Raw genomic sequence first — 25,353 nt, forward strand, 5'->3', positions numbered from 1 at the left:
CAGCAAAGGACTTGGAAGAGCAGTTGCATGGAATGGATAGTGTCTTGAAAGGAGGGTATAAGATGAACATCAACAAAAGCAAAACGAATATAATGGAATGTAGTCGAATTAAGTCGGGTGATGCTGAGGGAATTAGATTAGGAAATGAGACACTTAAAGTAGTAAAGGAATTTTGCTATTTGGGGAGCAAAATAACTGAAGATGGTTGAAGTAGAGAGGATATAAAATGTAGACTGGCAATGGCAAAGAAAGCGTTTGTGAAGAAGAGAAATTTGTTAACATCGAGTAAAGATTTAAGTGTCAGGAAGTCATTTTTGAAAGTATTTGTATGGAGTGTAGTCATGTATGGAAGTGAAACATGGACGATAAATAGTTTGGACAAGAAGAGAATAGAAGCTTTCGAAATGTGGTGCTACAGAAGAATGCTGAAGATTAGATGGGTAGATCACATAACTAATGAGGAAGTATTGAATAGGATTGGGGAGAAGAGAAGTTTGTGGCACAACTTGACTAGAAGAAGGGATTTGTTGGTAGGACATGTGTTGAGGCATCAAGGGATGACCAATTTAGTATTGGGGGGCAGTGTGGAGGGTAAAAATTGTAGAGGGAGACCAAGAGATGAATACACTAAGCAGATTCAGAAGGATGTAGGTTGCAGTAGGTACTGGGAGATGAAGAAGCTTGCACAGGATAGAGTAGCATGGAGAGCTGCATCAAACCAGTCTCAGGACTGTAGACCACAACAACAACAACCTGACCCAGATAGACAGGATATATTTGAAACCCCTTTTGTGTTAATTTATTGATTATAATTTGCAGGCAAAACCTCCACTCTCAATGTGTGGTGAACTAAAATTTGCTGACCGGAAAAATAAGTCATTCAAGAACTTTCTGTTTGAGTTTAGTCAAGCTAAACTTTGCTATTACAGGGATAAAGATGTAAGTAGTGACAACATTTGTTAACATTCCATTTTATATAATACTGTATTCTCTTCAGGGATTACATCAGAAATCGTTCTTTTGTTTCAAGGGTTCCATAAAAATAAATGAATGGAAAATTGAAGATATTGTATGGTATGTTGGACATGAATCAAAACGAAATCCACATATGAGGTAGGTTCATCCAAAACTTTCCTCTTTTACATTTCACATGTGGAGAATACTTTTGCCATTATTTATTACAGTCTTGCGTAAAATTTCATTTTATTGTATCCACAGAGAGCTAAGAAACTTAAATGCAGGCATGTCTTCAAGTAAATAAGGTTGTTTGCAACTAGATCTGTCATTGAGCCTCTTAAGAAGTCTCAGAAATATTTTTTACATTCCATTATGGACTACCAGAAGATTACTTGTTTCAGATTATTTTTCTTTGTCTTTTTTAGGAATGTTAATGTTTTCGTTTATGATAATCTGTTTGCTGCTGGAACGATAATTGGCTGTAACTTATATCATTATTAACTGCTGCACATTAGTGTATGCAGCAGACTTTCTTTCTAGTGGATCATTGTTTTGTCTTGCTCTTTCTTTCTTTCGTCTCCACTTGCTAGAGCTCTTACGCCGAATAATTTGTTTGTTTTTTTATATTTTTTACTAAAAACTAGCAAGAATTTTTGTTGAATGTCAAAGATGAGGGTGCATTTGAAGAAAGAAATTTGAATGGGAATGAGTAATTAATGTTGGGTTTGCTTATGATATATACAAACTTCTTGGTAAATCGAATACTTCTTACTGCAAAACAATTTTGCCACTCACTCTAATAGTAAATAACATTTTGCAAATTTAGATTGATTCCCACATCTTGTAAGATACATTAAGATGGAGCTACTTGGCTCTGAAATCAATACCATGTAAATTTAAAATATTTAAATACATGACAGTGACTAAAGAAAAAGAAAGGAAAAAAGAAGAGGAAAATAAAAATATTTCTTTTCCTTTGTGGTGGATTTAAAACCCTTGTTATTGAAACACAATTTTTACTTCAATTTTAAAACTCTAAGGTAAGGTGGGAAAAGGGCACAAATAAATGCATAAAATTCAACTTCAAATGGGTGTACAAGCTTTGTTTATATAATGATATCAATTTATTTTCCTGAATTGTGTTAATGACACTGTCCTTTTTTAAACAATGTAATGAAAAGGATAGTTGCTATTCACTATATAGTGGAGATGCTGCGTCGCAGAAAGGCACAACAAAACGACTGTTGGAGTGTTCACACACAAGTGACCACAGTCTCTGCCAGCTGGATCCAGACTGCGAGTATCTGTGCATTGGGAGAGGCAACCAGGTGGCGGTAAGGAGGAGGCTGGAGCGGGGAGGAGAAGCGATAGCATGGTAGGGATGGGGGTCAGTAAAGTGCTGCTGGGAGTATGCAGAGATGAGATGGAGAGTAGGGCAGCTAGGTGCAGTCAGGAGGTTAAGAGGGTGGGTGGGGAGGGGAGGGGGGGTAGTGAAAAAGGAGAGAAGTAAGAAGACTGGGTGCATTGGTGGAATAGAGGGCTGTGTAGTACTGGGATGGGAACAGGAAGGGGGCTAGATGGGTATGTACAATGACTAAGGTTGAGGCCAGGAGGGTTATGGGAACAAAGGATATATTGCAGGGACAGTTCCCATCTGTACAATTCAGAAAAGCTGGGAAGGATTCTGATGGCACAGGCTGTAAAGCAGTCATTGAAATGAAGAATGTTATATTGATTGGGTGGCATGCTGGACAACATGGTGGGCCAGTTGTTTCTTGGCCACAGTTTTTCACTGGCCATTCATGTAGACAGATAGCTTATTGGTTGTCATGCCCAAGTAGAATGCAGCACAGTGGTTTCAGCTTAGTTTGACTGGTCTCACAGATAGCCATGCCTTTGATGGGGTAGGTGATGTTTGTGATCGGACTGGAGTAGGTGTTGGTGGGAGGATGTATGGGATGGGCCTTGCATTTAGGTTTATTAAGGGGAGTTCGGAGCAGGGGTTGTGTAGGGATGGACGAGGATATTGTGTAGGTTCAGTGAGTGGTGGAATACCAGTGTGGTAGGGGTGGAAAGGATAGTTGGTAGGGCATTTCTCATTTTAGGGCACGATGAGAGGCAGTCAAAACCCTGGTGGGGAATGTAATTCAGTTGCTCCAGTCCTGGGTGGCACTAAGTCATGAGGGGAAAGCTCCTCTGTGGTTGGACAGTGGAACTTTGGGAGGTGATGTGTGACTGGAAAGAAAAGACATGGGATATCTATTTTTGTACAAGGTTGGAAGGGCAGTTACGATCTGTAAAGGCCTCAGTGAGATGCTCGGTATATTTAGAGAGGGACTGCTCATCACTACAGATGCGATGGCCACAGGTGGCTAGGTTGTGTGGAAGGGACTTCTTGGTGTGGAATCGGTGGCAGCTGCCAAAGTGGAGGTATTGCTGGTGGTTCGTATGTTTGATATGGACAGGGGTACTATTATAGCCAACTTTGAGGTGGACGTTAACATCGAGGAAGGTGGCTTGATCATTTGAGTAGGACCAGGTGAAGTGAATGGGAGAGAAGGTGTTGAGGTTCTGGAGGAATGCGGATAGTGTGTTCCAACCCTCGATCCAGATCATGAAGATATTATTAATGAATCTGATCCAGGTGAGATGTTTGGAATTCTGGGTGCTTAGAAAGGATTCCTCTAGATGCCCCTTGAAGAGGCTAGCATAGGATGGTGCCATGTAGAAGCCCATAGCTATACTCCAGATTTGTTTGTAGGTAATGCATTCAAAGGAAAAGTAATTGTGGGTGAGTATATAGCTGGCCATGCAACTAGGAAGGAGGATGCCCCATTGTGGCCAGTTATTGTGCCCTCACTAAGAGGATTTCTGCTCTCATAGACCAACACCTTTGGCCTATTACCTGCAACCTACCCTTCTATATAAAAGATACTAACCATTTCCTCCACTGACTTGCCCCAGTCCCTACTCCTTTACCACACAGTGTCCTGCTTGTCACTGTTGATGCCTCCTCCCTTTACACTAATATGTCTAATGCCCATTGCCTTACTGATATTGAACACTACCTTTCGCAACACCCAATAGATTCCAAACCAAAAACCTCCTTCCTAGTTGTCATGACGAACTATATCCTCCCCCACAATTTCTTCTCCTGTGAAAGCATTACCTATAAACAAGTCCGGGGTACAGCTATGGACACCCACATGGCACCATCCTATGCCAAACTATTCATTGGCCATCTAGAGGAATCCTTCCTAAACACCCAGAATCCCAAACCCCTCAACTGGTTCAGATTCATTGATCACATCTTCGTGATCTGGATTGAGGGTGAGAACACTCTATAAAAGTTCCATCATAACCTCAAAACCTTCTCTCCCATTTGTTTCACCTGGTCCTACTCAACCCATCAAGCCACCTTCCTCGATGTTGCTGTCCACCTCAAAGATGGCTATATCAGTACTTCTGTCTAAATCAGACATACAAACCACCAGCTATTCCTTCACTTCCCCAACAGCTGCCAACCATTCCATACCAAGAAGTCCATTCCATACAACCTAGCCACCCTTGGACATCTCATCTGTAGTGATGAGCAGGCCCTCGCGAAATATACTGAGGCCTCACTGAGGCCTTTACAGATTGTAATTACCCTCTCAGCCTTGTGCAAAAACAGGTATCCCATGCCTTATCTTTCCAGTGATCCAATACCTCCCAAAGTCCCACTGTCCAGCCACAGAGGAGCATTCCCCTCATGACTCACTGCCACCCAGGACTGGAGCAACTGAATTACATTCTCCACCAGTGTTCCAGCTACCTCTCGTCATGCCCTGAAGTGAAAAATGTCCTATCCACTATCCTCCCCACCCCTCCCACACTGGTACTCTGCTGCCCACCGAACCTACACAATGTCCTCATTCATCCCTGCACAACCGCTGCTCCTAGCCCCTTGCCTCATGCCTCTTATCCCCATAAGAGACCTAGATGCAAGACCTGTCTCATTCACCCTCCCACCAACACCTTCTCCAGTCTGGTCACAAACACCACCTATCCCATCGAAGGCAGGGCTACCTGTGAGACCAGTCATGTGATGTACAAGCTAAGCTGCAACCACTGTGCTGCATTCTATATGGGGATGACAACAAGCAAGCTGTCTGCCTGCATGAATGGCCACTAACAAACAGTGGCCAAGACACAACTGGCCCATCCTGTTGCTGAGCACGCCACCCAACACGACATTCTTAATTTCAATGACTCCTTCACAGCCTGTGCCAACACCAGCTTTTCTGAACTGCACAGGTGGGAACTCTCTGTGCAATATATCCTACATTCCCGTAACCCTCCTGGCCTCAACCTTCATTGGTTATTGTACTTACCCATATAGCACCTTCCCTGTTTTCATTTCAGCACTACACAGCCCTCTATTCCACCAATGCACCCAGTCTTTTTACTTCTCTCCTTTTCCACTACCCACCTGTCCATCGGTCCCCATCTAATATCCCGACTGCAAGTAACTGCTCTGCTCTCCACCTCATCCCTGCTCTCTCTGGTCAGCACTTTACCATCCCTCACAGCTACCCTGCTATCCCTTCCCCTCCCCGCCCTAGCCTCCTCCTCACCACCACTCGGTTGCCTCTCCCATAATGCACTGTTACTTGCAATCTGGCTCGAGCTGGCAGAGACTGTGGTTGAATGTGTGAGTTGCTTTTTCTGTGTGTGTGTGTGTGTGTGTGTGTGTTTTGTTCTCTATTTTTGACAAAGGACTTGTTGAACGAAAGTTAATGTTCCAACAGTCTTTTTGTTGTGCCTTTCTGCAATTCAGTGTCTCCGCTGTGTGGTGAGATGCAACTATCCTTTTCATTATATTGTTCTTTTTTAAGATATATATTTAATAGGTTATTTTGATAAGGTTTAACTCTTGATAATATATAAGCTGCTTAAAATGGGTATTTGTGTACTTGCCCTGCTAAAGTTCTCTTTTTAATTGGCACTGATACAGAGACAAGTGCAGAATAGTACATATTTTGACATTTATTTTTATGGCTGGAACACGAAAATTGAATTAAAACTTTGAGTTATCAACTGTTATGCCTTGGTGTGTCACAATGCCTGAGGACCCCAAGAAAATACTTAACATGAAAACCTTTATTGTGTCAAAGAATATATTTTAATGGTGTATCATAGAAAACAGTCTTTCTTCACCTGGATAAAGGATTGACATCTTTACTCATGGTACTGCTTACAGTAAAGGGAGCAATTACAAGTGATAGCAAATATCATCATCTTAAGCACTACAGTGATGAAGAAACTAGCAGTATTTTACTAAATAGTAAGTGACAACCAAATGTACTGAAAAGGCACTTTACTGCACATTACAATTAAAGAATTCAATGTGAAATGTCATGTCCCCCATTCTTTCTGATCTGGGGTGTGGAAGAATATTTACAATATCATTTTTTACTACTTAGCAAATGTGTTCTCTAGGAATGTGGGGTCACCTGCATCAAATTTGAGCATAGTATCTTATTTGGGTTTTGTCAATGTACTTCAGTATTGCTCAGTCACTTAGAGTTAACTCCTTTGTTGCTTTCAAAGCCGAAGCATTCCCTTATTATACTTTGTTCTCCATAGCTTCCAGTGTTACAGTTTCCTCCTCCCCTTGTGCCATACTTTCCTCCAAAAGATTGTGACAGTAGTCTTCACAGAATCTCGGAATCTATATTCGTCATCGTGTGATGAACCTTCCATAATTTCTTTCTTTTTAGAGTTACTTCTGTGAGAACCAGTAGTCTTTTTACTGGTTGTCTTATTATTCTCATTTTTAGTAATTTGTGAACTTTTCAGTCTTATTTCAACTTAGCATTTGCTTCTTTTTCCTTTTGTCAGGCTATAAGCCTCTCATGCATTTCTTCTGAAGTTATTACCTCTTGGGCGGGTAAATTCTTCCATTTCAAAACCCCTCCTGGATCTACCCTTTCCCCATTTAAATTTAGAGCACACTTGTCGCAATACTGAATTTCAAGGGAAAAGTGCATAGCAAGGTATAAGTCTTCAATACAAAGGAAACAATTCAAAGGCTAATGCATTTGTTAAACAACAGTATCAACAGTATTAACTTACCTTCTCAAAACTGAAAAACTGCAAACAATCCTTTAATGATGATAGGTTAAAGCAACACAGCAACCCTACTGTAATGGAATGCAAGCGTAGGAATGCTTCTAGAAATGCTACATCGGACACAATCACTATCTAGCTGCACAGAATGAAACACATTGCCCAGAAAGTGCTGTTGTCCCACCTTACTACAATAAAACTTTTACAAACTATAAAATTCCATCATAATAAACAATGCAGAGCATGGTAATTTCACATGCTGTTACTATGTCATTCTCAGAACTGATCTTTGAAAGTCACCTTAAGCAGACATGCTTTATATTTAGAGAATTACTAAAAATAAAAATTAATTTTGTTTGTCTTAATAAAGAGAGAGAGACAAAATATGTGCTGCATTTGTGCAATAAAGCGGGAAAAGTCATAGGTATCAATGTAAATACAGGACAGGGACTACCCTGTGGAAATCAAAAATTGACACTAAGGCAATGGCAGAAAATGCCATAGAGAACAAAAATTACAATTGAAAGTAATATGAACACAAATCACTATTGATAAACAAAGCCAGAATTGTCTTATGCAAAAGTCAAACAGAGTTTCAAATCAAAGCTGAGATCCAGAAATGTGAGATAACAATTGTATTCGAGAATTGGCATATGGAGGCTTCAGTTATGAGATATGAACTGCCAAATCCACACAGTATTTACTTCATGTTTTGGATCAATGGCTATCCCCATGTGACATATTTACTGCAGCCCATAGAATCATCACAGCCAAAGAACTGCTGTGCACCATAGAAATAATATTGCTGCTACTCTCTAATTCTGTATCCATACTGCTTGAATGGTGGGATGTTAAACTGTCAGTATTAGTTGAATTTGTGATTGATATACTATGGGAACCAAAGTTGATATTCATTTGATCTCTCAGATTTTGTTTCTGTGATTGATAGTTGGCATGATTTATGGATTTGCAGCTAGGACAGATCAGAATCATCAGCTCAGTTTGATGCTGTGTACATGGCACATTTTAAACTGAACTTTGCTGGGCATTGTCTTGGTTACAAATATAGGTGGCCCTTTCTTTACCACTAAAAGTGTTGTGTATACCAGTCATTTTCCGTGATTCCTTTGAACTAAAAAATCAGTGAAAACATTTTAGCGTCAGTCAAATGGTAGTCCCTCCATAAAATAAATAAATAAATAAATAAATCTATCTGGAAGCCTGGCCCTCAATGAGGTATCACCATCAGATAATAAGAGAATATGTGCTATTCTTGAAAGTTGTTTCTTATATGGAAATGATTTATGTAATTTATATTCAGACTGGAGAGGGCAGGGGGTTGTTACAGCAGCTGTGCATACATATTGGGTATGAGGTTCTGGAAAGTGTATTAAAATATGCTGTGGAGCTCCACAGTGGCATTGTTTTTGTATGTATTGGAACAAGTGGAGTTCTTGATGGAGGTGAAGAAATTTGAAAGATGAATAATGGGAAACCAGTGTTGGAAAGCATACAAAATTATAATGACAGACGATCAGTAACATAGAATCTACACTCATATTAAAAAATGGTACACCTTGAATGACTAGAGGCATGATTTTCATATTCATAAGTATGTTTTGCAAAAAATCATTAGCATTTGAACCATATTGGCCTGCGGGCTCAATGTAAACATCGATGTTGTGGTGCAATACCACCTACTGGTAAAATGTGCCTGCAGCTGTCATTGTCACTATAAACTGAAGGGAAAGGATCAATGTGACTTGAGCAGATGTGTGGGATGCCTCGCAGACATATGCACACACCATACAATCAAATCAGCAAGTTTGAAAGATGGTGCATTATTGGCATGAGAGAATGTGATTCATCCATTTGGTAAATTGCTGCTTGTGTGAGATGAAGTGTAACAGCAATGCAATGGGTGTGTGCAGAATGGTTTATGGAAGGCTGTAGAACATGATGAGGTGGGTCAGGTTGCAACACCCAGACCTCCCCCCCCTCCGGAGAAAATTGACACCTCATCCAACTGGCATTGCAGAGCAAATCTGCAACCTCCTCGGCTCTGGGACAATAGTAGAACAGTGCAACACATTGTACACTAACAGGGATGACAGTCTGTCGCCATTTATTATGGCATGGGTTGCGTGTGCCTCGTCCAATTCTCCATCTACCTTTGACGAATGTGCAGAAACATACTGGATGTCAATGGTGTATGGAATGACATCACTAGACAGGAGTGGCATTAGATAGTGTTTATGTATCAATAGAGGTTCTGTTTGTTTGAAAATGATGACCACATTTTGCTGCTACAGATGGTGGGAACGGCATCACAGTGACTGCATTCACACAAGACATTCACTGCCAACTCAAGGCTCTATGGTATGGAGTGCTATTGGGAACAACTACAAATCACAGTTGGTGTGCGTCAGGGCACTGTGACCTGTGGGACCTACATGAACAACATCGGGTGACCTGTAGCCATACCCTTTCTGCACAACACACCAGACGCCACTTTTCAGCAAAACACTGCACAGCCACATATTGCTGCATGAAGGCGTGCCTTCTTGGTGTCACAAGATGTCAGCCTTTTGTCCTGGCTTGCCAGATCACCAGACTTGTGGCCAATTGAAGATGTGTAGGATATAGTAATGACAGGTGCAGCACTGTGACCCAGTGCTAATCACCGCGGATGAACTTTGGAACCAGGTGAATGCAGTGTGGATGGCTATACCACAGGACACTATTTACGCCTTATATGTGTCGATGCCATCACGCATGGAACAAGTTATCTGGGCCTATGGCGGACCCTGTGTCTACTAGGCAAGGTGGCTGAAATGCTAATTATTTCTGCAGAATATCCTAATATACATGTTGTGCGAATATGATCAGCCTATCTCTAGTCATTACAAGGTGTTATGTTTTTTTCTGAACATGAGTGTATTAAAAACTAATATATTTGCTTCTTTCATTGAATTCTGATACTTCTTCAAAGCTGTGTTATTCACTAAACATAACATTCTCTCCCTAAAGCGGTGTACTGCTGTTTAATCCACAAGGCATTGCATTGTCATTGCATACTAAACATGATTTGTGTTCTTGAATAAGAATATATGAAGTTGCTTAAGATTATTAGTGATGATTAATTTTACACTTGTTTGATACATGTTTAATCTAACTTGACAGGGGTGATGACAAAACATAATTTGTGTTACAGGTGGGCAATAACTTTTGTGGAGAAAAATGGCAAAAGAAATCGGTAAGTCTGATCTCAATTCAGTTCAAATAACAATCATTAATGGAAAGTTCCCAGAGTCAGCAAAGCCACTGCTCTATAAAATAGCACAGCATAAAAGCAAAACTGAATTGTAGTTACACACAAATCTTTGCTTCCCTTTTTGTAATAGAGTTATTTCTTGATTTTGATGAAAGTAAGCTTGAGCAGATATAAGGGGAATCCATAGCTAGTACCTGGAATTAAAGCAACTTTTGCTATAGAGAGAACAGTAGTAAGAATATAAACAGTACATTAAAAAGCAATAAGGCAAGGGGTGGGGAGCAATATCATTACCTGTCCATACTCCACCCCTTCTCCCAACCCTTTGCCTCATGGCTCTTATTCCGGCAATAGAGAAAAGACCTGTCCCACACATCATCCCAATATCATCTACTCCAGTCCCATCACAAGCTTCTCCTACCTTATCAAAGGCAGGGCCACCTGTGAAAGTAAATATGTGATCTACCAACTTAGCTGCAACTATTGTGCCTTATTATATTTTTGGCAGAACAACTAACAAGCTGTCTTTATGAATGGCCACTGCCAAACTGTGGCCAAGAGACAGTTGGACCCCACAGTTGCTGAATGTGCCACCCCACATGATGTGCTTCACTTTAATGATTACTTCACAGTCTGTTCAATCTGGATTCTTCCCATCAACACCAGCTTTTGCTGATTTGTGTAGGTTGGAAATTCTCCCTACAACCAGTCCTTAATTCCCTTAACCCCCCCCCCCCCCTTGGCCTCAACATAAACTTGTCCCTGTCCTCCACCTGCCTATCACACACCTTATATCTCACCATTGCAACTACATAATCCTTTCCACTTCTCTGTTTCAGTCCTGTTCCATCCCTGCCTCCTCAAGCACAGTATCCCAACGCTACACCGAGCAGCTGTGTCCTGTCCTATAACCCCTCCCCCCTCCCTCCCCCAACGTCGCTGCACATCACAGTCCCACAGGCAGTACTAGTATCTTCACCCACCCTCCCATTCTTTATCTCTCCTCACCTGATTCCTCTTCTTACCCTCACTGCCCACTGTAGCAAGATTGCTGCTTACATCTGGCAGTCACTGTTGGGATATAGCACACAGGGGTGAAACTCCTTTAGAGATGCCTGTAGCTCGACCTTGGTTCACTGGAAGATCACTTGGGGTGCTAGAGGATTATCAAGCCATCCTCACTGTTTCTTATTGGGTGTTATACAGTCTTCCATATCTGTTATGGTTTCATTCGAAACAGAATTTGGTTTCATCCCATTGTGCTCCTAATTATGACTTTGTGTGTGAGTGTTGCACTCTTTGATTTCCACTGTGAATATATTTCTAGTAATTGCTTAATTTTGGCTCACGTCAATAATATTGTGTGGAGTAAATGATTCCGTGTTTGTTTTTGTTTCAATAAAACAAAATCAGGTATCATAGCATAGTGTTTGTGACAGTTCCACCTGCTTTATATATTTCTTCATTTTTTGTCCATGGTGTTGATGTACTTCATTGCTACACTGGCTAAAAAATATGGATTGTGGATTCCTGCATGGAATACTATAAATTATTTAGCCAACAGACGCACAGTTGTGTGTCACAGTACTTTAATTTCACTGTTCACAGGCCCCCAATAATACACAGTTATATAGCCAGTGCACCATTGTTTAAACTTTCCATAAGCTTCATTAATAGTTTACAGGCTAAACTCCACATACTGCTATGATAGTTTACTGTTGAATGGTTACGAGCAGTAAAACCTAACCACGAAGTTCAAAGTTCTTGAAGAATAATCAGGTACATATGGAGCAGACACTGTGTCTGTTTTTTCACATGGCCTAATTGTTTAACACTTGTTCCACAGTTAATTTGAAGCATTGTTGTTGTTCTAACCAGCACAGGTTACTCGTCTGAAACTCGGCCGTGGACTGACTGTCTCATGACAAAAAATCGGGGCCTTATATATCATCACAATAATAGGTGCTGAACCTACACATTGTCTGAAGATAAATTTACAGAAATTACTATTAAAATTTAACTCAGTATATTAACAGAATACACCAACAAATAGTGTCTTTTTAACAGTTTCTTCTGCTGCAAGGGTTAAGTCAAATTATTTGTTTAAATCATGAAGTTAACAAATATAGTTACATAAACAAAACTTTTGACAAAACTGTTAATCACCTTGGAATTAATGAAGGGCTGGATTTGCTAACATGTTTCCGACTAGAGCCCAATAGATACTTAAAGACTGCTAGCATTTCGCCTTCCAAATGTTTACAATTATTAGAGAATTTATATTTGTTTATATGTCAACAATAGAATTTAAGTTACGAAACAGTTAATGATTTCACACTCTAATAATGGGTACTAACTAGGAATATGAAATAATCAAACAATGGAAAACTCCAGGATGGAATGTAACAATACCAGAGAAGGAAAGTTCCTACTCACCATACAGCCGAGATGCTGAGTCGCGATAGGCACAACAAAAAGATTCACACATTTATAGCTTTCGGCCATCAAGGCCTTTGTCAGCAGTAGACACATGCACACACAAACACAACTTGCACACATGTCTGCAGTCTCAGAGAACTGAAACCACACTGCAAGCAGCAGAACCAGTGCATGATGGGAGTGGTGACTGGGTTGGGGTAAGGAGCTGGCTGGGGTGGGCAGGGGGAGGGATAGTATGGTGGGAGTGGCGGACAGTGAGGTGTTGCAGTTTAGATGGAGGGCACGAAAAAAGGTGCGGAGGGGGGAGGGGGTAAGTAGCGGAAAGGAGAGAAATAAAAAGAAATTAAAAGACTGTGTGTGGTGGTGAAATGATTGCTGTGTAGTGCTGGGCTGGGAATAGGGAGGGGGCTGGATGGGTGAGGACAGTGACCAACGAAGTTTGAAGCCAGGAGGGTTACGGGAACATAGGATGTATTGCAGGGAAAGTTCCTGCCTGTGCAATTCAGAAAAGCTGGTGTTGGTGGGAAGGATCCATATGGCACAGGCTGTGAAGCAGTCATTGAGATGAGGGATATCATGTCTGGCAGCATGTTCAGCAACAGGGTGGTCCAATAGTTTTTTGGCCACAGTTTGCCAGTGGCCGTTCGTCATGCCTACATAGAATGCAGCACAGTGGTTGCAGCTTAGCTTGTAGATCACATGACTGGTTTCACAGGTAGCCCTGCCTTTGATGGGATAGGTGATGTTAGTGACCGGACTGGAGAAGGTGGTGGTAGGAGAATGTGTGGGACAGGTCTTGCATCTAGGTCTATTACAGGGGTATGATCCATGAGGTAAGGGATTGGGAGCAGGGGTTGTGTAAGGATGGGCAAGTATATTGTGTAGGTTCGATGGACAGCGGAATACCATGGTAGGAAGGGTGGGAAGGATACTGGGCAGGAAATTTCTCATTTCAGAGCATGACGAGAGGTAATCGAAACCCTGGCAGAGAATGTAATTCAGTTGCTCCAGTCCCGGATGGTACTGAGCTAAAAGGGGAATGCTCCTCTGTGGCCGGACTGTGGGACTTTGAGAGGTGGTGGGAGACTGGAAAGATAAGGCATGGGAGATTTGTTTATGTACAAGGACGGGAGGATAATTACGGTCAGTGAAGGCTTCTGTGAGACCCTCAGTATATTTTGAGAGGGACTGCTCGTCACTGCAGATGCGACGACCACGGGTGGCTAGGCTGTATGGAAGGGACTTCTTGGTATCGAAAGCTATAAATGTGTAAAACTTTTTGTTGTGCCTATCGCGACTCAGCATCTCCCCAATATGGTGAGTAGCAACTTTCCTTCTCTAATAGTTGAAATAAATTAGAAAATCAATTACATACATATAACTAAGAACAAAATTAGATCTGGTGTTACATTCTTTAAAACTGAGGGCCAATCTTTTTCTTTTATGAAGATGCAGATTATATTCAAGTATGCTGATGGTAAATAGTTAAAAGCAACAAAATGAATTTAAGGAGCCAGATGCTAAAATAAGAGAATTAAAATCATCACAGCTTGCTTCATCAAATGTTCTGTGGACATTTGTTCCTGCCTACAAATCTGTATGGGAATAATCCATTTAAATACATTTTAAATATATTGCTGGTATTCTACTTTGTTTTAGTTTGCATCCATTTTTTGTACTTTCTCAGATTTAATGAAGAACTTCATGTTATCACTTTTTGACAGAACGGGTATTTAACTTCACTAGATCTTGTCATGGAATGAGGGTGCTTTTCTGCTTTGAACGGTGTTGCTTCTTGCCACTGAGAATGCTTTGTAGTGTTAGTGACAGAGTGTGTAGTTATTGTACCCAGGTAATATTATGCAAGAAAAATATTCTGTACTGAGGTGTATATTTGTACATGAGAGTGTGTGGTTTAGTATGAATGTACTTCCACTTTACTCAGTGCTACAGCATTTGTTGAACTTAAGTTATTCACTAGTAGATCCAGTGAGGAAAGCATGAGAGTGTGTATTATTGTCTTTGAAATTTTCATTGGAGTTGGTGGATAATTGTTTTGCATTGATTTATGCTAAAATGTATTGTTTGGAGTAGATGTTAATAATGAGATAACAAACAATATACTTACAACACATTTAAATTGAGCAGTTCACACACAAATTCATAGACGGACAAAGGCCACAGAACTTTATGCAACGAAACCAGCTTGTTTTATACGATACAAAAAACAGATATGGAATCAATTACTCCAAACCATATTACAGATAAATGCAAAAATAAAGCAGAGTATGAATAACTTATTGACAATACTATTCAAAAAGTGCAATATATGCAGGAAGTTGTAATCAGGAACACAATGCAATGAAACCAGCTCCTGTGACATCTCATATCATGATTTTTAAGTTTTGACATGTGCTAAGGTGCAACTATTTCCACTTGATACTGGCCACACAGTAGCCATTGCAATATTTTGTTTTGGTGCCAAAAGGCAACCATGATGTCATTTACAAAATTTTAAATGACTGTGAACCCCAACTATGAGAAATTAATCTTAGTTTTGGATTAAGATTTGTCAAATCTCAGTGAGTGCCTGGATGCCAACAACCAGCTATTAACTGCTGACCTAAAAGATGTTCAAGTTCCAAAATTTAAACAAAAGAGAATACTAAAGATTAAGACTTGGCTGTTGAAGGAAATATAAAAAAAGAACTAAGAAGCATGCAATGGCCAAATTACCCAAAAATAAGAAAAGAGAGGAAAGATAACAGCATTAGTGAAAAGAAAATTAAAGCATGAAAAACAGCCAGCCGCGGTGGCCGAGCAGTTCTAGGCGCTTCAGTCTGGAACCACGCGACTGCTACGGTCGCAGGTTCGAATCCCGTCTTGGGCATGGATGTGTGTGATGTCCTTAGGTTGGTTAGGTTTAAGTAGCCATTTGTACCATGAAAAACAGAAAACTGATGATAGACAAAATGAGTTAGCAACTGAACATCTAGCACAAGAATATTAGAGAAAGAAACCAGCTGTAAAAAGACAGAAAGAAAAGGAAAAGCGCTGGAAGGACTTTACTACAAGGGTAGAGGAAGACTGTCAGGGAAATAGGAAATTACTATACGAAATGCTAAAGAGTAAACGAAATGAATATGTAATTATCTTTGCACTGGAAACAGATGATGGTAACTTAATACGAATGGAGGAAGGGATCAGGAATGGCATGAAAAAGTACTTCAACGTGTTAAATGGAGATGGGGACAACACAACCATCAATGACTGTAGAATAATTAATGAAGACCAAACCAACGGATACATGGTGTGATGTAGAAACAGCATTAAAGAGCATGCGGAATGGAAAGTCAACAGGCTTGGATGATCTCAGCTCACAAGGGGAAGGCCAACCAACTCAGGTCAAATTTGGCAGGTCACTCGTGTCCAGCCTAAAACGAAGGACTCTAATATATTTTGGCTCAACACCCTCCCCCTCCCCCTTTTTTTGGGAAAATCACCCGTAAAGGTTATGATGAGCAATTGACTCAAAATTGGCGGGATTGATAGGTAATTGTAAATAGAGCATTTTTCATCGGCAGGTATGGGGTCTGCAAACGCATACTTTTCCAGAAATTGAGGAAAGAAACTTTCACAACTGCCCCTTATGACCCAGTTGGTAAACACTTTTAGGCAAGAGCACCAATAGTGCAATGGTCAAAGTAACTGGCTGGGAAGTGGAGAACTGGAGGTCGAATCTCGAGGAAACTGTATGCTTTTCATTTTCTTAAATTGAAGTTTTTCATATCAGAATTCGTATAGATAGGAAGGTTAATAAGGTATGCAACTGACTACAGAATAATAATAGTAGTAAGGTATGCAAGCCAATTTCCCAAATGATGTGAATTAGTATAGAATTGAACTTTTGAGCATTGTCACATGAAAACAACTCCGAGTAAGAGGGCTGTGAATTCCTCAAGAGGGACCACAGACAACCGACACGCAACACTTGCCTACAGTGACGCATACGGGGAGAGTTATGTTGTCCTATTGCCTCTTCGTCATACCATAATTGTGAAACTAGAAAAGTGAGTATATCCAGCATGAACCTTACAAAAGTCAGTCGGAAAGAGTTGTTTTCCATCATTAGGCTGCCGGGAACCTCGAGGGTACATGTAATGATATTTCATCTTTAATCCGCTGAATAAAGTATGTTTTGTCAAAGAATACAGTGATCTTCCGTAAGTAACATATGACTCGTACTGTATGTAATTCATAGTAATTACCTTTTCTGTTGATGCCATAGCAACCAGTTATTATTTGTTGTGTCATATCTTTCAGTTGCATAATCAGAATAATGGAGGATGTACACCCTTCGACCAACACTGAAATATATAGTTGGGTGCCTGTCATATATGACGACAAGCAGGAAGTTACCGATGCTGTATTTTGGTTTGTAAAAGTGTTGCAAGACATATGTATTATCAATGTGCTACCAGAAACAGGCAGTTCTGTTTCTCGGCATTCCAGATTGATAGGAGCGGCTGTCATCGAGCCATTTTTGGAGCTGACCAACGAAATGACTTTTGAAACTTCCTGGCAAATTAAAACTGTGTGCCGGACCGAGACTCGAACTCGGGACCTTTGCCTTTTGCGGGCAAGTGCTCTACCAAATGAGCTACCCAAGCATGACTCACGCCCCGTCCTCACAGCTTTACTTCTGCCAGTATCTCGTCTCCTACCTTCCAAACTTTACAGAAGCTCTCCTGTGAACCCTGCAGAACTAGCACTCTTGAAAGAAAGGATATTGCGGAGACATGGCTTAGCGACAGCCTGGGGGATGTTTTCAGAATGAGATTTTCACTCTGCAGCGGAGTGTGCACTGATATGAAACTTCCTGGCAGATTAAAACTGTGTGCCGGACTGAGACTCGAACTCGGGACCTTTGTCTTTTTGGGCAAGTGCTCTACCAACTGAGCTACCCAAGCAACAAAATATTGCAATGGCTACTGTGTGACCAGTATTAAGTGGAAATAGTTGGCCAGTATCAAGTGGAAATAGTTGCGCCTTAGCATATGTCAAAACTTAAAAATCATAATATGAGATGTCACAGGAGCTGGTTTCATTGCATTATGTTCCTGATTACAACTTCCTGCATATATTGCACTTTTTGAATAGTATTGTCAATAAGTTATTCATACTCTGCTTTATTTTTGCATTTATCTGTAATATGGTTTGGAGTAATTGATTCCATATCTGTTTTTTGTATCGTATAAAACGAGCTGGTTTCGTTGCATAAAGTTCTGTGGCATTTGTCCCTGTCTACGAATTTGTGTGTGAACTGCTCAATTTAAATGTGTTGTAAGTATATTGTTTGTTATCTCATTATTAACATGTACTCCAAACAATACATTTTAGCATAAATCAATGCAATACAATTATCCACCCACTCGAGTGAAAATTTCAAAGACAATAATACACACTCTCATGCTTTCCTCACTGGATCTACTAGTGAATAACTTAAGTTCAATAAATGCTGTAGCACTGAGTAAAGTGGAAGTACATTCACACCAAACCACACAATCTCATGTACAAATATACACCTCAGTACAGAATATTTTTCTTGCATAATATTACCTGGATACAATAACTACACTCTCTGTCACTAACACTACAAAGCCTACTCAGTGGCAAGAAGCAACACCGTTCAAAGCAGAAAAACACCCTCATTCCATGACAAGATGTAGTGAAGTTAAATACTGTCAAAAAGTGATAACATGAAGTTCTTCATTAAATCTGAGAAAGTATAAAAAACATGTGCAAACTAAAACAAAGTAGAATACCACCAATATATTTAAAATGTATTTAAATGGATTATTCCCATATGGATTTGTAGGCAGGAACAAATGTCCACAGAACATTTGATAAAGCAAGCTGTGATAATTTTAGTTCTCTTATTTTAGCATCTGGCTCCTTAAATTTGTTTTGTTGCTTTTAAATATTTACCATTTGCATACTTGAATATAATCTGCATTTTCATAAAAGAAAAAGATTGGCCCTCCTATAACACCAGATCTAATTTTGTGCTTAGTTGTATGTATGTAATTGATTTTGTAATTTATTTAAACTATTACAGAAGGAAAGTTGCTACTCACCACATAGCAGAGATGCTGAGTCGCGATAGGCACAACAAAAAGATTTACACATTTATAGCTTTTGGCCATCAACGCCTTTCTCAGCAAGAGGTACACGTGCACACACACACACTCACTCATACGCAACTTGCACACACGTCTGCAGTCTCAGAGAACTGAAACCACACTGCAAGCAGCAGCACCAGTGCATGATGGGAGTGGCGACTGGGTTGGGGTAAGGAGATGGCTGGGGTGGGCAGGGGGAGGGATAGTATGGTGGGAGTGGCGGACAGTGAGGTGTTGCAGTTTAGATGGAGGGCACGAAAAAAGGTGCGGAGGGGGGAGGGGGTAAGTAGCGGAAAGGAGAGAAATAAAAAGAAATTAAAAGACTGTGTGTGGTGGTGAAATGATTGCTGTGTAGTGCTGGGCTGGGAATAGGGAGGGGGCTGGATGGGTGAGGACAGTGACCAACGAAGTTTGAAGCCAGGAGGGTTACGGGAACATAGGATGTATTGCAGGGAAAGTTCCTGCCTGTGCAATTCAGAAAAGCTGGTGTTGGTGGGAAGGATCCATATGGCACAGGCTGTGAAGCAGTCATTGAGATGAGGGATATCATGTCTGGCAGCATGTTCAGCAACAGGGTGGTCCAATAGTTTTTTGGCCACAGTTTGCCAGTGGCCGTTCGTCATGCCTACATAGAATGCAGCACAGTGGTTGCAGCTTAGCTTGTAGATCACATGACTGGTTTCACAGGTAGCCCTGCCTTTGATGGGATAGGTGATGTTAGTGACCGGACTGGAGAAGGTGGTGGTAGGAGAATGTGTGGGACAGGTCTTGCATCTAGGTCTATTACAGGGGTATGATCCATGAGGTAAGGGATTGGGAGCAGGGGTTGTGTAAGGATGGGCAAGTATATTGTGTAGGTTCGATGGACAGCGGAATACCATGGTAGGAAGGGTGGGAAGGATACTGGGCAGGAAATTTCTCATTTCAGAGCATGACGAGAGGTAATCGAAACCCTGGCAGAGAATGTAATTCAGTTGCTCCAGTCCCGGATGGTACTGAGCTAAAAGGGGAATGCTCCTCTGTGGCCGGACTGTGGGACTTTGAGAGGTGGTGGGAGACTGGAAAGATAAGGCATGGGAGATTTGTTTATGTACAAGGACGGGAGGATAATTACGGTCAGTGAAGGCTTCTGTGAGACCCTCAGTATATTTTGAGAGGGACTGCTCGTCACTGCAGATGCGACGACCACGGGTGGCTAGGCTGTATGGAAGGGACTTCTTGGTATCGAAAGCTATAAATGTGTAAAACTTTTTGTTGTGCCTATCGCGACTCAGCATCTCCCCAATATGGTGAGTAGCAACTTTCCTTCTCTAATAGTTGAAATAAATTAGAAAATCAATTACATACATATAACTAAGAACAAAATTAGATCTGGTGTTACATTCTTTAAAACTGAGGGCCAATCTTTTTCTTTTATGAAGATGCAGATTATATTCAAGTATGCTGATGGTAAATAGTTAAAAGCAACAAAATGAATTTAAGGAGCCAGATGCTAAAATAAGAGAATTAAAATCATCACAGCTTGCTTCATCAAATGTTCTGTGGACATTTGTTCCTGCCTACAAATCTGTATGGGAATAATCCATTTAAATACATTTTAAATATATTGCTGGTATTCTACTTTGTTTTAGTTTGCATCCATTTTTTGTACTTTCTCAGATTTAATGAAGAACTTCATGTTATCACTTTTTGACAGAACGGGTATTTAACTTCACTAGATCTTGTCATGGAATGAGGGTGCTTTTCTGCTTTGAACGGTGTTGCTTCTTGCCACTGAGAATGCTTTGTAGTGTTAGTGACAGAGTGTGTAGTTATTGTACCCAGGTAATATTATGCAAGAAAAATATTCTGTACTGAGGTGTATATTTGTACATGAGAGTGTGTGGTTTAGTATGAATGTACTTCCACTTTACTCAGTGCTACAGCATTTGTTGAACTTAAGTTATTCACTAGTAGATCCAGTGAGGAAAGCATGAGAGTGTGTATTATTGTCTTTGAAATTTTCATTGGAGTTGGTGGATAATTGTTTTGCATTGATTTATGCTAAAATGTATTGTTTGGAGTAGATGTTAATAATGAGATAACAAACAATATACTTACAACACATTTAAATTGAGCAGTTCACACACAAATTCATAGACGGACAAAGGCCACAGAACTTTATGCAACGAAACCAGCTTGTTTTATACGATACAAAAAACAGATATGGAATCAATTACTCCAAACCATATTACAGATAAATGCAAAAATAAAGCAGAGTATGAATAACTTATTGACAATACTATTCAAAAAGTGCAATATATGCAGGAAGTTGTAATCAGGAACACAATGCAATGAAACCAGCTCCTGTGACATCTCATATCATGATTTTTAAGTTTTGACATGTGCTAAGGTGCAACTATTTCCACTTGATACTGGCCACACAGTAGCCATTGCAATATTTTGTTTTGGTGCCAAAAGGCAACCATGATGTCATTTACAAAATTTTAAATGACTGTGAACCCCAACTATGAGAAATTAATCTTAGTTTTGGATTAAGATTTGTCAAATCTCAGTGAGTGCCTGGATGCCAACAACCAGCTATTAACTGCTGACCTAAAAGATGTTCAAGTTCCAAAATTTAAACAAAAGAGAATACTAAAGATTAAGACTTGGCTGTTGAAGGAAATATAAAAAAAGAACTAAGAAGCATGCAATGGCCAAATTACCCAAAAATAAGAAAAGAGAGGAAAGATAACAGCATTAGTGAAAAGAAAATTAAAGCATGAAAAACAGCCAGCCGCGGTGGCCGAGCAGTTCTAGGCGCTTCAGTCTGGAACCACGCGACTGCTACGGTCGCAGGTTCGAATCCCGTCTTGGGCATGGATGTGTGTGATGTCCTTAGGTTGGTTAGGTTTAAGTAGCCATTTGTACCATGAAAAACAGAAAACTGATGATAGACAAAATGAGTTAGCAACTGAACATCTAGCACAAGAATATTAGAGAAAGAAACCAGCTGTAAAAAGACAGAAAGAAAAGGAAAAGCGCTGGAAGGACTTTACTACAAGGGTAGAGGAAGACTGTCAGGGAAATAGGAAATTACTATACGAAATGCTAAAGAGTAAACGAAATGAATATGTAATTATCTTTGCACTGGAAACAGATGATGGTAACTTAATACGAATGGAGGAAGGGATCAGGAATGGCATGAAAAAGTACTTCAACGTGTTAAATGGAGATGGGGACAACACAACCATCAATGACTGTAGAATAATTAATGAAGACCAAACCAACGGATACATGGTGTGATGTAGAAACAGCATTAAAGAGCATGCGGAATGGAAAGTCAACAGGCTTGGATGATCTCAGCTCACAAGGGGAAGGCCAACCAACTCAGGTCAAATTTGGCAGGTCACTCGTGTCCAGCCTAAAACGAAGGACTCTAATATATTTTGGCTCAACACCCTCCCCCTCCCCCTTTTTTTGGGAAAATCACCCGTAAAGGTTATGATGAGCAATTGACTCAAAATTGGCGGGATTGATAGGTAATTGTAAATAGAGCATTTTTCATCGGCAGGTATGGGGTCTGCAAACGCATACTTTTCCAGAAATTGAGGAAAGAAACTTTCACAACTGCCCCTTATGACCCAGTTGGTAAACACTTTTAGGCAAGAGCACCAATAGTGCAATGGTCAAAGTAACTGGCTGGGAAGTGGAGAACTGGAGGTCGAATCTCGAGGAAACTGTATGCTTTTCATTTTCTTAAATTGAAGTTTTTCATATCAGAATTCGTATAGATAGGAAGGTTAATAAGGTATGCAACTGACTACAGAATAATAATAGTAGTAAGGTATGCAAGCCAATTTCCCAAATGATGTGAATTAGTATAGAATTGAACTTTTGAGCATTGTCACATGAAAACAACTCCGAGTAAGAGGGCTGTGAATTCCTCAAGAGGGACCACAGACAACCGACACGCAACACTTGCCTACAGTGACGCATACGGGGAGAGTTATGTTGTCCTATTGCCTCTTCGTCATACCATAATTGTGAAACTAGAAAAGTGAGTATATCCAGCATGAACCTTACAAAAGTCAGTCGGAAAGAGTTGTTTTCCATCATTAGGCTGCCGGGAACCTCGAGGGTACATGTAATGATATTTCATCTTTAATCCGCTGAATAAAGTATGTTTTGTCAAAGAATACAGTGATCTTCCGTAAGTAACATATGACTCGTACTGTATGTAATTCATAGTAATTACCTTTTCTGTTGATGCCATAGCAACCAGTTATTATTTGTTGTGTCATATCTTTCAGTTGCATAATCAGAATAATGGAGGATGTACACCCTTCGACCAACACTGAAATATATAGTTGGGTGCCTGTCATATATGACGACAAGCAGGAAGTTACCGATGCTGTATTTTGGTTTGTAAAAGTGTTGCAAGACATATGTATTATCAATGTGCTACCAGAAACAGGCAGTTCTGTTTCTCGGCATTCCAGATTGATAGGAGCGGCTGTCATCGAGCCATTTTTGGAGCTGACCAACGAAATGACTTTTGAAACTTCCTGGCAAATTAAAACTGTGTGCCGGACCGAGACTCGAACTCGGGACCTTTGCCTTTTGCGGGCAAGTGCTCTACCAAATGAGCTACCCAAGCATGACTCACGCCCCGTCCTCACAGCTTTACTTCTGCCAGTATCTCGTCTCCTACCTTCCAAACTTTACAGAAGCTCTCCTGTGAACCCTGCAGAACTAGCACTCTTGAAAGAAAGGATATTGCGGAGACATGGCTTAGCGACAGCCTGGGGGATGTTTTCAGAATGAGATTTTCACTCTGCAGCGGAGTGTGCACTGATATGAAACTTCCTGGCAGATTAAAACTGTGTGCCGGACTGAGACTCGAACTCGGGACCTTTGTCTTTTTGGGCAAGTGCTCTACCAACTGAGCTACCCAAGCAACAAAATATTGCAATGGCTACTGTGTGACCAGTATTAAGTGGAAATAGTTGGCCAGTATCAAGTGGAAATAGTTGCGCCTTAGCATATGTCAAAACTTAAAAATCATAATATGAGATGTCACAGGAGCTGGTTTCATTGCATTATGTTCCTGATTACAACTTCCTGCATATATTGCACTTTTTGAATAGTATTGTCAATAAGTTATTCATACTCTGCTTTATTTTTGCATTTATCTGTAATATGGTTTGGAGTAATTGATTCCATATCTGTTTTTTGTATCGTATAAAACGAGCTGGTTTCGTTGCATAAAGTTCTGTGGCATTTGTCCCTGTCTACGAATTTGTGTGTGAACTGCTCAATTTAAATGTGTTGTAAGTATATTGTTTGTTATCTCATTATTAACATGTACTCCAAACAATACATTTTAGCATAAATCAATGCAATACAATTATCCACCCACTCGAGTGAAAATTTCAAAGACAATAATACACACTCTCATGCTTTCCTCACTGGATCTACTAGTGAATAACTTAAGTTCAATAAATGCTGTAGCACTGAGTAAAGTGGAAGTACATTCACACCAAACCACACAATCTCATGTACAAATATACACCTCAGTACAGAATATTTTTCTTGCATAATATTACCTGGATACAATAACTACACTCTCTGTCACTAACACTACAAAGCCTACTCAGTGGCAAGAAGCAACACCGTTCAAAGCAGAAAAACACCCTCATTCCATGACAAGATGTAGTGAAGTTAAATACTGTCAAAAAGTGATAACATGAAGTTCTTCATTAAATCTGAGAAAGTATAAAAAACATGTGCAAACTAAAACAAAGTAGAATACCACCAATATATTTAAAATGTATTTAAATGGATTATTCCCATATGGATTTGTAGGCAGGAACAAATGTCCACAGAACATTTGATAAAGCAAGCTGTGATAATTTTAGTTCTCTTATTTTAGCATCTGGCTCCTTAAATTTGTTTTGTTGCTTTTAAATATTTACCATTTGCATACTTGAATATAATCTGCATTTTCATAAAAGAAAAAGATTGGCCCTCCTATAACACCAGATCTAATTTTGTGCTTAGTTGTATGTATGTAATTGATTTTGTAATTTATTTAAACTATTACAGAAGGAAAGTTGCTACTCACCACATAGCAGAGATGCTGAGTCGCGATAGGCACAACAAAAAGATTTACACATTTATAGCTTTTGGCCATCAACGCCTTTCTCAGCAAGAGGTACACGTGCACACACACACACTCACTCATACGCAACTTGCACACACGTCTGCAGTCTCAGAGAACTGAAACCACACTGCAAGCAGCAGCACCAGTGCATGATGGGAGTGGCGACTGGGTTGGGGTAAGGAGATGGCTGGGGTGGGCAGGGGGAGGGATAGTATGGTGGGAGTGGCGGACAGTGAGGTGTT

General features: G+C 40.3%; 1 protein-coding gene across 1 annotated transcript in view; it reads left to right on the top strand.

The window, feature by feature from the left end:
- Positions 1–25,353, top strand: part of LOC124612956 (arf-GAP with Rho-GAP domain, ANK repeat and PH domain-containing protein 2) — a 173,232-nt gene that overhangs the window by 129,901 nt on the left and 17,978 nt on the right. The window contains exons 9-11 of the mRNA XM_047141476.1: positions 820–939; positions 1,031–1,113; positions 10,283–10,324. Of these exons, the coding sequence (XP_046997432.1) occupies positions 820–939; positions 1,031–1,113; positions 10,283–10,324 (245 nt within the window). The remainder of the gene's footprint in view (positions 1–819; positions 940–1,030; positions 1,114–10,282; positions 10,325–25,353) is intronic.

The sequence above is a fragment of the Schistocerca americana genome, chromosome 4, assembly GCF_021461395.2.
Source record: "Schistocerca americana isolate TAMUIC-IGC-003095 chromosome 4, iqSchAmer2.1, whole genome shotgun sequence".
Classification (NCBI taxonomy): domain Eukaryota; kingdom Metazoa; phylum Arthropoda; class Insecta; order Orthoptera; family Acrididae; genus Schistocerca; species Schistocerca americana.